The sequence below is a fragment of the Podarcis vaucheri genome (assembly GCF_965113315.1).
Source record: "Podarcis vaucheri genome assembly, chromosome: 15".
Classification (NCBI taxonomy): Eukaryota; Metazoa; Chordata; class Lepidosauria; order Squamata; family Lacertidae; genus Podarcis; species Podarcis vaucheri.
Window position 1 is genome coordinate 24840188 of NC_138753.1, and position 12561 is coordinate 24852748.

General features: G+C 44.8%; 1 protein-coding gene across 5 annotated transcripts in view; it reads left to right on the plus strand.

The window, feature by feature from the left end:
• The window catches only part of NECTIN1 (nectin cell adhesion molecule 1), a 195909-nt gene extending 183658 nt beyond the window's left edge, over positions 1-12251 (plus strand). For 2 of the 5 annotated variants that reach the window (XM_082201036.1, XM_082201033.1), the window contains one exon: positions 9652-12251. In XM_082201036.1, the coding sequence (XP_082057162.1) occupies positions 9652-9873 (222 nt within the window). In that variant the 3' untranslated portion in view covers positions 9874-12251. The remainder of the gene's footprint in view (positions 1-9651) is intronic. The other 3 variants (XM_082201034.1, XM_082201037.1, XM_082201038.1) reach the window with 2 other exon arrangements.
• The last annotated feature ends 310 nt before the right edge of the window (positions 12252-12561 follow it).

Genomic DNA, 12561 nt, shown 5'->3' on the forward strand with positions numbered 1-12561 from the left:
TATATAGGTGATAAATAAGCAAACAGCTGCTGATATATCCATCACTCATGAACGCGGCCAACCCCATTTTAAAGCCATCTAAGCCAGCAGCCAACCCACATCTAGTGGAAGTGAGTTCTGCTAATTATGCATTCAAGAGTTTTTCCTGTTACCTGTGCTGGATAAAAGCCACCGTCCAAGAGCTAGAACCAAGCTCTCTTTTTCTCAGTCCAAAGTGGGACATAGCCTATTGTCTGCTCTTTGAAATGTCCCAGACTATGTCCATCTCAGGGCTTATCCTAATTTACCTTTCTTCCACTCTTTCCAGGCATGGCTTACACTTTAAAACTCCATGTCTGAGCACCCCTTTTTTCTGTTCCAGAGCTTTCCATACAAAACCCTGCTCTTTAAAGCTGAATCAGAGCAAACAACAGTCTGCAGAAAACCTGAATTGCCATGTGCTTTGATTGAGCCCTAAACAGGGGATTTTTATGAGGAAAGCTCTGGTGGATAAAAAAATAGTGCTTGGACACAAAGCTTGGACACAAAGCAGGCCTATGCCTGGTATGTGTGGATAAGCCCTAAGGCACTGTGGTGAAAACAAAATGGCAGCTGCCAAATACAATGGCATTCTCTGCTGGTGGTTGCCATTTCCACTCTGCAGTTCACTGAATTCACCCAGTGCCTGAGACACTGTGGTGGAAAGGAAATTGGTGGTTGGTGAGACTGGTGGGGAGCCCAAATAGGAGGTGACAGGCAGAGCCAACCAATTCTAGATTTGACCCATCCTCCTCCTCTCTGCTGAGTTATACAGGGCAAAACTCAGACTGAGGAAGCTGACAGTTTCACCTCCTGGATTTCATGCCTATTTTCGTAATGTGAAAAAACATATAGGGGTCTTAGCAGACTACAATGAGTCAACAGTGTGGTGCTGCAGCAGAAAAAAGTAATGCAATTATAGACTGTATCAACCTAGGTATAGTGCCCAGATCAATGGAAGGAATAGTACCTCTCTATTCTGTCTTGGTCAGACCCCACCTGTATTACTGTATCCATTTATGGGCACCACAGCTTAAGAAGGGTATTAACAAGCCGAACGTGTGTAGAGGAGGGAGATCAAGATGGTGAAGAGTCTAGAAACCAAGCCTTATGTGGGATGGTTGAGGGTGTTGAGTGTGTTTAGCCTGGAAAAGAGAAGAGAAAAGAGGTGATACGAAAATCATCTTCAAATATCTGAAGGGCTGTCACATGAATGATGGAGCAAGCTTGTGTCCAGAAGGTAGGACACAAACCAAGGGATTGAAAATACAGGGAGAGAGATTCTGACTAAATATTAGGAAGAACTTTCAGATGGTGAGATCTGTTCAACAATGGAATGGACTACCTCGAAAGGTGGTCAACCCTCCTTTGTTGGACGTTTTTAAACAGAGATTGGGTGGCCATCTGCCAGGGATCATTTAGCTGTTGTTCCTGCATTGCAGGGGTCTGGTCTTGATGACCCCTTGGGCACCTTCCAACTCTACATATCTAGGGTGCCAATGAACCCACCATGGTGTGTGTGCAGAGGGGCAGTGAAGCATTGGCATGGTGGCATTTACTAGCACCAGGCCCGGTGAGCAGAGAAAAAGACAGACCGATCTGGCCCATGGGGGCATTTCTGTGGGAAGATTCAGTGAGATTTGTGCAGCAGATCTTCCCCCTAGATTAGCGGTTCTCAACCTGTGGGTGCCCAGACTACAACTCCCATCATCCCTGAGCTCTGGCCTTGCTAGCTAGGGGTGATGGGAGTTGTAGTTCAACAACATCTGGGGACCCACAGGTTGAGAAAGGCTGCCCTAGATGATGCCACACTTTAATGAGTTGGGGGGAACTCTTTGGATTTTCAACTTCAGAGACAGCCCCCAAAAAAACAGCTCTTATTTTTTGTTCCCAAATGACACCCCTCTCCCAATTACATATCAATAACTACAGCAACAGTCTTGAGAGAGTTCTCCTCTCTCCTCTCATCACTTATCCTCCCCCCATTCTTGGCATTTCTCCCTCTGAGCTGGGAATTTGTTCCTCGTGAAACAGATGAGATGAACGTCCGTCTCCCCCCGCCCAATCCGCCTTGGGAGGTCTCATATTTTTTGTTTCTTTATTCCAGAGGTGGATGATTTTTATTGTCAGCGAAAGGATGGTAATCCTGCAAAATCCACAGTTGGGAGCCCTCCCAGTTCTTCTGAAGTAAGAACTAAAGCCAGTCATATGGCACTTTGAAAATGTAATCTCATTGCAGCGAAATTTCCCAGCTGAGACACATTTTGTATTAAAAAAAGAAAGGGGGGGGAATTCTCTCAAGGCTTCTTTGAGGGCTTCTGGTGCCTCCTTTTCCCTTTGAACTTCCCATCTCTAACCACACAGGTTATACAGAAACTCTAAAACACCCAAAGGTGAATGCTCAGTTTGTTGAGGACTCATGGAAGATAAAATTGGAAGAAAATGGTATTTCTTTCTCCACTGTCCAAGAGCACCGTAGAGCATGTATTAATTCCCTGCTCTTTGCCCTATTGGTCAAAGGAGGTAACTGCAGGCAGTTTGATCCAAGATGCAAATAACCAGAGCCAGAATCCTTGTGGGTCAGGGAATCAGGTAGCCACTAGCAATCCAATCCTGTGACACTACCTGAGCTGCTGGGCTCTTGTACCTTTAATAATTTCATGAATAGTGGAAATGGAACTACAGAGTGGGAAAAACTTCCCCTGTTCAGTTTTGGCTTACTACACATTTAGAGGCATAGGAGCATGTGGGGAGGGAATCTTGGTTTCCCATGTAGCATTTCCTAACCCATCAAATGAAGACCTTTTAAACCAGAATCTGCCAGGCTGTTAAAAAAAATGCTGGGATTTTGACATTCCATTTAAAATAATAATAGAAAAGAGATAATTTAGCCTTATGTAGGAATCGCTTTGGAGATAAAGGGCGGGAGGGTGAGGGTAAAGACACGGGGATGAAAAGAGACACTGGTGCCCATTAAATTTAATTAGCTCATTACCCTTAATTTAATATCAAATTTTTCTGAAGGTAAATGAGACTCGGGGAGATTCGGGGAGTGACTGGCAGGAGCGGCAAAGGGCACTGGCTGGCAGATGCCTGAGCTAAGACCGACTCTCCTTTGCTTGCCTCTCTACCTTCAGCTGCAGAGCATCTGTTTGGCATGCAGAAGGACAATCGCTAGCATTTCCAGGTAGCACTAGGGATGCCCCCTACCTGGAACTCTGAAAAGCCACTGCCAATCCATGTGGACAATATTGAGCTAGGTGGGACAGTTGTCTGACATGGTAATAATATGTTCTTACGTCTGGCTGTGCGTGGAGACACATGACCTCTGGAGGCAAATGTAAAAGCCTTGGAGGCTCCAAATCTTCCAATATTTTAAGTTGAAGGGCGGGAACCAGGAGATGGTCCTTTAAAGGTAAAGGTAAAGGGACCCCTGACCATTAGCTCCAGTCGTGGCCAACTCTGGGGTTGCAGCGCTCATCTCGCTTTATTGGCTGAGGGAGCCAGCGTACAGCTTCTGGGTCATGTGGCCAGCATGACTAAGCCGCTTCTGGCCAACCAGAGCAGCACACGGAAATGCCGTTTTCCTTCCTGCCAGAGCGATACGTATTTATCTACTTGCACTTTGACATGCTTTTGAACTGCTAGGTTGGCAGGAGCAGGGACCGAGCAATGGGAGCTCACCCTGTCGCGGGGATTCGAACCGCCAACCTTCTGATCGGCAAGTCCTAGGATCTGTGGTTTAACCCACAGCGCCACCCAGTCCTTTAGCCTCTCGTAAATCAACCTGAGCCTCTGTGAAGGATGCTCTCTTTAGTCTGTGTTCAGACGCATAAGCTCTGTGATATCTGGGCCTGAAGGCTTCACTGCATACAAACCTTCATGGTGTGAGGCCGCAGATGGTGAGCTTGACATGAAAAAATTATCCTGTGTCTGGACAGGCAGCTTGCTCAGCACCCTGAAGCCACCCTGGAAGCACCATCAAATGCCAGAGGGCCCAGGGTTCATTTGCATATCAGTATGTAATCACCATAACAGGCATGATCACTGTAGCTATTGAGGGGCTCGCCTGTGACCTGGGCAACCCAGCGCCTCCAACGGCAATTGGCTTCTTCCATGATTCCTTATGATTTCTGGAATCATAAGGAATCAAATTCACTTGACAAACTTCTGCTTAGCCAAGCACTCTATCCTCATGGCCAATGGGAAATTATTTGTATCTTTAACTACCAAAATATAATATATCTTTTTAAGAACAGTATCTGAAATTATAACAGAACCATGGCATAAACAGAGCTGTCTCATATATAAACTGACTATGGCCAGTGATCCCACAAGAGCTGGGGGGGGGCACAGAATTATATATTGCACTGTTGTCAACTTTCTACTCATTACTACCCAAGGGCCATTAATTTCCAGTCTGTCCACCTTGAGTAGAACTTAGTGGACTACAACCTATTGTGTGCAGAAATCAGCCTCTGAGAAATCCAGGCTTTCCTTTAAACAAAACCTTCTCTTTTTGATACTTTCTTTATTAAAGAATGGGGAAGCTGTGTAGATTATTTGAAGAATCATTGTAAACAACTAAATACATTAGCAGGACTAATTTAAAATAAAGCAGTTAAAAGGTGATCTTTGGGGGAAAGTAGATAGAACTTTTTTAAAAAAAAAAGATGTTAAGGGGGAGGTGCAGTGTAATTAAATGAATTTATTTTGCAACCAGGGAAGGAGAGGAGGGAAGTCGAAATGGGAGGTATAAAAGTAAAGGATGACTATTGTTGTTAACTCGAAAAACTGAAAACAAAAATAAAACAAAGCCTTTTGGCTGCAAATAGCTTGTAATGCCAGGGAAGGTAGTGGTGGCAAAATGTTTGCTAAAATCTTGGAAGCTGACAGCAAGTGCTCAGGAGCGGGTAGGTCTTCAGCCTCCTGCCTAGTCCCTCCTCATGATTAATCAAATTGGAATACATTATGCAGAATAAATGATAATAAGGTGACATTCTGCAAAGTTGTCCAATTTGCATAATTGCAGTTTTCAGCATTCAGCTTTTCTTGTTGCATTAAAAATAAAATAAAAAACACCGCACACAGACTGACTCTTTTCATATTGCTTTCCTGGAGGGGATGACTCCATAAGAGGAGCACAAGGTATTCCTTCTCCACCCACTACCCTGCCTTTTCACTCACCAATCCCCCCCCCAGTGCTTAATTTACCCCTGTTGCTCCAGTCAAGGTCTAGACTTCATTCATCCACCTTCACACATCCGGCCAAGAACAGGCAGTTCTCCAGAATGCGCTCCCTGCCTCATGAATCCATTTGACTTTGCAGTTCCATCAATAAATCATTAGTGAAATTTTGTTTTCAATGTGTGTGAAGGGTGGTTTCCTCTCTCGCCCTCCAAAAAAACCCCAAACCCGATCATTATGAAATATTTAGCATGGAAGTTGGCAGCAGGTGGGGTTGGCAGATCTCAAGTGGGCTTGCAAGGTGTTGTTTTGTGTTCTTCCTGAGCCTTCAGGCTTTTTCTCCCAAGGAAAGACAATCCAAAAAGACCTTGATGCCAAACAAAAGCCCTTGACAGGGTTTCTAAGCAGGTCAGAGAGAAGGAGGGAGGGAAAGAGTCAGAAAGTGGAATGCAGATCAAAGGGAAAGTGTTTAGAAAGGTGATAGGAAGCAAAGACAAGGCTTGAGAAGGTTTGCATGCAGAAGGTTGCAGGTTCAATCTCCAACAGCATCTCTAGGCAGGACTGGAAGAGAACCGTGCCTAAAATCCTGGAGAGCTACTGCCAGTCAGTGTAAACAGTATTGAGCTAAATGGCCCCAAAGAACTTGGTAAAAGGCAATTTCCTGTTAAAGATCAACCCATGTCCAGAGGCAACCTTCTCCCCAAATTCTAGATTCAGGTAGGTAGCCATGTTGGTCTGCCACAGTAGAAATAAAAAATTAAAAAATAGTCCAGTAGCAACCTTAGAGACCAACTAAGTTTGTTCTGTTGTCTTTGTCCATGGAGCCTGGCGTGCTCTGGTCCATGGGGTCACGAAGAGTCAGACACAACTAAACAACAACAAGTTTGTTCTAGGTATAAGCTTTTGTGTGCAGGTACCTGAAGAAGTGTGCATGCACACAAAAGCTTATACCCAGAACAAACTTAGTTGGTCTCTAAGGTGCTACTGGACTATTTTAATTTTTTATTTCTTCTCCCCAAAGATCACTTTGTTGGGTCAGATCTCCTGTATTCAAAAGAATATTGTGCACAGCTCTCAGTCTTCTCCAGGCTAAACAGACCCAACTCCCTCAAAATCCATAGCCATATGCAACACCCACACAACAGGAAGTTACTTAACACTTCCTGTGAGTTTCAGGCAGGGATGCCCAGAAACCTTGTTGAGACATTTTGCCAGTTCCATCAACTATAAAGTTGATAAAAGATAAATACCCACCTTACAGGGTCAGCATCTAGGCTTGGCATAGTTAGGTATATGTTGAGGGCCCTAATCCCAGAAAGAGGCCTGCTGTCAAGAGCTCCCCTGGACCTGCTGTTCCTCTTCACCATCGCAGTGTGTTTGTTCTCCCATCTCTGGTCCAGATCAATAGAGGGAAGGAACAGGGTGGGAGACGCCACTGCCAGCTTCCTCATTGGCTCTCCGCCATTTTGGATCTGTTGGTGGCAACTCTGTGAGGCTTGCCTTCTCCTCCAACCCCTTCCAAGCAGAGCTGCCACAGTGTCCCTGCTAGCTGGAGACAGGTGGGTGTGAATGGGGCAACAATAGCATGAGCTACACAGGCTAGGAATCCTATGAACGTTCCATGTGCAGAAGGAGGCCAGGAACCCGGAAACGTAAGACTTTGCAGGCATGCTTCTTACTTCTGTTTTGTGAGGGGTGGTGCACCTTCTCCTGAACTTCGCTCCCAAAGCCAAGGTGGAAACCTCCATTGCTGATAGCACTAGAGGAATGTTGCTGCCTCCTCCTTTCCTACGCCTCCTGCTCTTTTCTCCTAATTCGTGTCGGTTTCATTTGCCTCGGTTGTGGGGAACGAAATAGCAACGAGGGGAGGGGCGAGCATGACATTTGCATGTGCCAAACAAGCATGTTCTGCTGATACAGATTTGCCTGGTCATTGTCTCCCGCTTGCCCTAGATAGCAGCGCTGTCTATTCAATGGATTCCGTCAAGTGTTTTCCAGCTTCGTAGCCAAACTCTGCTTAGTACATAGAAAAGGTGGAATTGTCTGCTAAATTATACATTTCTCTCACAGCCTAGTCTCCAAAGCACTTGATAGGTCTGGGGAGCAATTTACAAAGGTGGATAACAGAAGGGTTGATACAAATGAGAGGCTATATAAAAATTATCCATTTTCTGAGCTTACATTTGGAACATGCCCTCATTTGGAAGGGAGTGAGTTCAGTGCCACTCACCTGCCATAGAAAGACAGCAAAATGGGATGAGCAACTGACATGGCAGATTTTTCTTTGGTTTTTTCTCCCCTGAGAATTGTTTTTCAGAGTTGGACTCTTTTTCTTCTTCTTTTGTTCTCTGGATCATGGTGACTGAATCGGGAAACAGAAGGCTTTGAAATGGTTTAAGCATGATAAACATTCAGGCCCCATCCACACTATGCTTTTAAAGAGTATCATACCACTTCAAACCACCATGGCTTCCCTCAAAGAATCCTGGGAGCTGTGGTTTGTTAGGGGTGCTGAGAGTTACTAATAGAGTCCCTATTTCCCTCACAGAACTGCAATTCCCAGAGTTCCCTGGAAAGAGGGACTGGTGGTTAAACCACGCTGTAAACTGCAGTTCTGTGAGGGGCCTCCTACCAACTCTCAGCACCTTTACAGTCCCCAGGAGGAAGCCCTGACTGTTTAAAGTGGCATCCTAGTGCTTCAAATATAGGGAGCATATATCTCAGTTGTGTGTCTGCACATGATGTTGGGATTGGTTGTCAACTTGACCACACAAGCGCTGGACCTTTTGATTGCAGTTTTTTTGGTAGCAACTAGCTAACACAAGGACTATAGGTGAGGTTGTCTCACACTGACTTTTTTCATTGGATCCATCCATCCTGCAACTCCTAAGTGGTAGATAGACTTGAAAACACTTGAAAGCAAAGCTAAGGCTTTATTGTGCAAAACAGGATTTGGAACAAATTCAGTTCAGCTAGGGTTGCCATACGTCCGGACGTATCTGGAATACTGGAGTTGGCAGCACTGTCCTGATTTTCACTGTTTGAAACATGGCAACCCTAGTTCAGCTCACAGTTCAAATGCAAACTTATTTAATTTTCACTTACTGAAACAGTGTGCAAACCAAAACGCAGCCATCCTTCAAACTTTTCAGTTCTCCAAAATTATGCAGTGCAGTTTTCCAATGAAATGATGTGTGCAAACATACATAGATTTGGGGGAAGTGTGCATAGAAATGTATATATTAGTGAAAATAACATATAAAGATGCATCCTATTAGGGGAAATGGTTTGCAAAAGCACATATATCCTGAGTAATGTGCACAAAAAGGGCTTATGAATTTTCATGGGGCCTTAAAAATAAAATTTGTAAACTGGTGCTACAGAAAATTGAGCTTATGATAGGTAAAAGAAGGAACCAAGCGAATCTGAAACTGACAGATCTGTCCATCACAAAACTGGCAGATTTGCTTATCCATCATGGCAGTTTAGAAAGGAAGGGGTGGGAAATCTGGAAGTGGATTCTGCATAGGATGATCTCAAAAACTGCTCTGCCATCTACCGATTTACTACTTTCCCCTCGAATTTATGACTGAAACTCATTTGTTTTCTGTGTATTTATTATTCCCTCAACGCATGGCCATCTGCTCAATTCGGGATGTTAAGATACTGCTGCTAAATGCATTCTGCAAAACCAAAGGACACTGAATGTGCATCCTAACACCCAGAGAACCATTCTGATATTTCTAGCATGCTCTGAGCTACCCAAAGTTGATTTGGGTTGTTCTTCCTACAATGGAAGGGTGGAAAATAGAAATGTTCCTACATTCTTTTAAACACGAAATAAACAAATTGATAAGGCATAACTGCCTGACGTAAAGGAATGAGAAGGATGCTCTTTATACTGATCTCGTACCCTCCAGCTGTTTCAGACTGCAACTCCCATCTGCTGGGAACTATAGTCCCCAAACAGCTGGAAGGCAAAAGCTGCTTTATACCATCCTCATCTTATGCTGGGCAGAATAAGGCCACATTCACAGCATACATTTAAAGTGCTATGATGCCACTTTAAACAGCCATGGCTTCCCTCAATGAATCCTGGGAACTGTAGTATTTCAAGGGTGCTGAGGAGTGCTAGGAAGCCCCTGTTTCACTGCAGAAAGCTACAATTCCCAAAGTTCCATGTGAAGGAGGAACCACTCTGTGATTTGTAGCTTGGGAGTGGGGGGTGGCCTCCTGACTGCTCTCAGCATTCATCACAAACTACAGCTCCCAGAATTCTTTGGGGGGAAACCATGCCTGATTAAAGCAGGATCATGGCGCTTTAAACGTATGCTGTGAATGAAGCCTTGGTAATGCAATGGCTTGTGTGCCCTGTAAGGCATTACAATGTTGTTTAAACTTGTGATTTTACGGTCTGTGGCTCTTCCTCCCACCCTTTCCCCACAGAACTTTGGAAAGCGTCACACAGAGATACCGGATGCGGGTGATTACCTAAGCTGCCGTTACTCACGTGAAGACCAGTACCTGGCAAGAATACCATATGTCTATAGTCCCTTGTCATATCTCCCAGAAGACGCCTACTCATCCCGCCATTCTGAGGCTTCCTTTTGCTGCCCACCTCCCGGTTCCAGGGCTCCGTACATCTGTCCCAAAGAACAGTATGTTTAAAAAGAACCCCGCAGAAAAGCAATGAAGACAGGAGGGGCAAAAGAAATAATCTCCATGTGTTTCCAGCTATCACACATCAACTACGGCCTTTGAACCCACCCACTTGCACCCCCTCCAGCCATTGGGGATTGTGTCTGGGTTGTGTGTGTGTGTGTGATGTCTGTGTGTGAGTGCCGGTTTCTCCCCACCGCTACTATCCACCGTTTCTTATTTTTACTGTTTTTGTTGTAAAGTGTCAATGCATTTGTACTTTTCATTGTTAGGTTAAGGCTGCGGTCTTAAACACAGTTGCAAGGGAGTGAACCTCACTGAACAGAGCAGGATGTACTTCTGAATCGACATGCATTGGATTGTGCTGTAACCTCTGCCTTGTTTGTTAAGGAACATCTTCCTCTTTCCCAACCCCATCTAATTTTGACCCCTTGGGGCTTCCGTTCCATGCAGGCTTGGTGTGTCTATGCATCAGTGCATTCCCACTGCTGTCCTCTGCTGGATGGAATGTGCCTCTTGCTCAAATGTCCACCGTCTGTTTTCCATTTACACAATTTTGCACTATGGTTAAACTTCCAAGTTAACGCTACACGTAACCCCTTGCTATAACACCTGTCCTGAAGGTTGGGACTCTTGTCTTCCTTCCAAATGCAACCTGTTGCACTCCGCGAAGAACCTTCCCACTTTAAGAGCCCTGTCTGCATCCTTCCCATTCATTCATGGGTCTTGTTTCCAGAAATGTAACAAAGCATGACATGAAAGCTTGAGGCAAAGGTCATTGCAAAGAAAACTCCAGTGAATAGCCATGTGAAAGAAATGGTCCCTGTCCCTTAGCCCTCCTGCGACCTGTTTATTTCCTTCTAACCCAGGGGGCAGTCAATTCAGAGGTTTCAAAAGGAAAATGCTGTTTGGTTTTGCAAAGTGGATTTAAAGAAACACGTTCCTTTAACCTGAGACCAAAAGGAAAAGCCTTGAATTAGGAAGGGGGGGAAATGCATCTATAACTTTTAAGTTTAGTTCAGGAATCAACAGCCTCCCAGTTTTGCTATGCACAAAATTGATTGGAACTCTCAAATCAACTCAGGCAGGTGGAGATGAATGATTTCAGGTAACCTCCTTGCTTTTAACAAAGGATGAAAGCCAATGCTGGATCAGACCTTTGACGTTTTTTCCATTTTCTTTCCCTTTTTTCTCCTCTCTGTCTCAGTTTTGTACACAGCAACAACCCAAGTTTGGGACTGTACATTTGTATCTCTCTCAGATATATAGATATGCATAGTTATATTCGAAGTGTGGGTGGGCGTGAAACCACATGTGTATTTTCCTGCATCCTCCAAGTGTTATAGATAAGGACATTCATCTCCACCTCACCTCTTTGCTCACATGCAATAGGATGGTATGAAGTCCTGTGACAGGAGGTGCTGAAGAAAGGATGGTGGAGGAAACAAAGTCTTGGAGAAGAGTAGGTCGCAAGGAAGAAGAAAAACCATGAAGCACCTGGGATAGTGCCGAAGAAAATAGAAATTGATGCATTTATGAAAACAGATGTGTCAGTGGTTGGGATTATCTTCTCGTCCTATTTATGGGGTGAGCTATGTGTGCCCTTCTGCCAGTGACCCACAAGGACATCAGGGCAAAGGGCACACCCACCCCTAAGTGATCATTTGCTCTTATGAGCCATATTTTCTGCCCTTATGGTATTAAGGGTCTCACAACTTAGAGGAGATCTGCCAGGGGAAACAGTGCAATGGAGGCTGTCACAACCTAGCTGAGCCAACATTTATTTTTGTACCTTTGGTTGAAGAAGGCTAACATTGCTTGATGCACTTTGGATCCCCGTGTTGTTTCCCATGCACTTTAGGTCCTCACTTTGGATTTCACTTCTCCCCTGTGCCCCCTCCCCCATCCTGATGTTTAGCTTTACCACCCCCTTCCTTTGACACAAAAGCTAAACTGTGTTCACACTACCTCAGCCATTTCCTGCAAGCTTAAAAACAAAACAATGGGAAGCCAATGGTGATGAGACCAAAAGCAAGATGGCGGCACCTCCTCTTGACTCCTTGACACCACCTATTTCCAGTTCGGAGCCATTGCCTGGAGCTGTGATGTCATTTCCTGCCTAAGGCAAGAGGCAGGTGAGCCATCTGAGGAAATGTGAATATCAGGACAAATGGTGCTGTTGGCTTCCTCCTGCCCCCTCAAGACCCTCTGCAGAGCAAAGAAAAGGGAGTGATGCACTTCCTCACCCAAAGTTGGTGGTAATATTTATTGTTGTTAGTAAGGCCTACGTTGGCCATGGCGTGGAATGTTCCTTTTTTGGGGGGGGGTAATGAAAATATGTTAGCACTTTAAATATGTGGCCCAAAATTAAATCCCAGCTGAATTAAGTTGTTCTGGGCATTTTGTTTGGTGGTATGTGTCTGCCTTCATTCCTTTACTTGCTCTGAGACATAGACTAGGAGTGGGAGAACTTTTTCAACCCATCTGGGCAATCTTCTGTGGGCCACATGCCAGTGGTGGGTGGAGCCAGAGGCAAAAGTGGGTGGAGCAACCAATGAAAATCTTACTTTTGTACCAGCAGGCTAGTTTCTACACACACACACACACACACACACACACACACACACACCCCTTCCTCTTTATCCTCTATCCAGACAAAGGAAGAGGCATTACCACAGTTCCAAGGAAATAAGAATA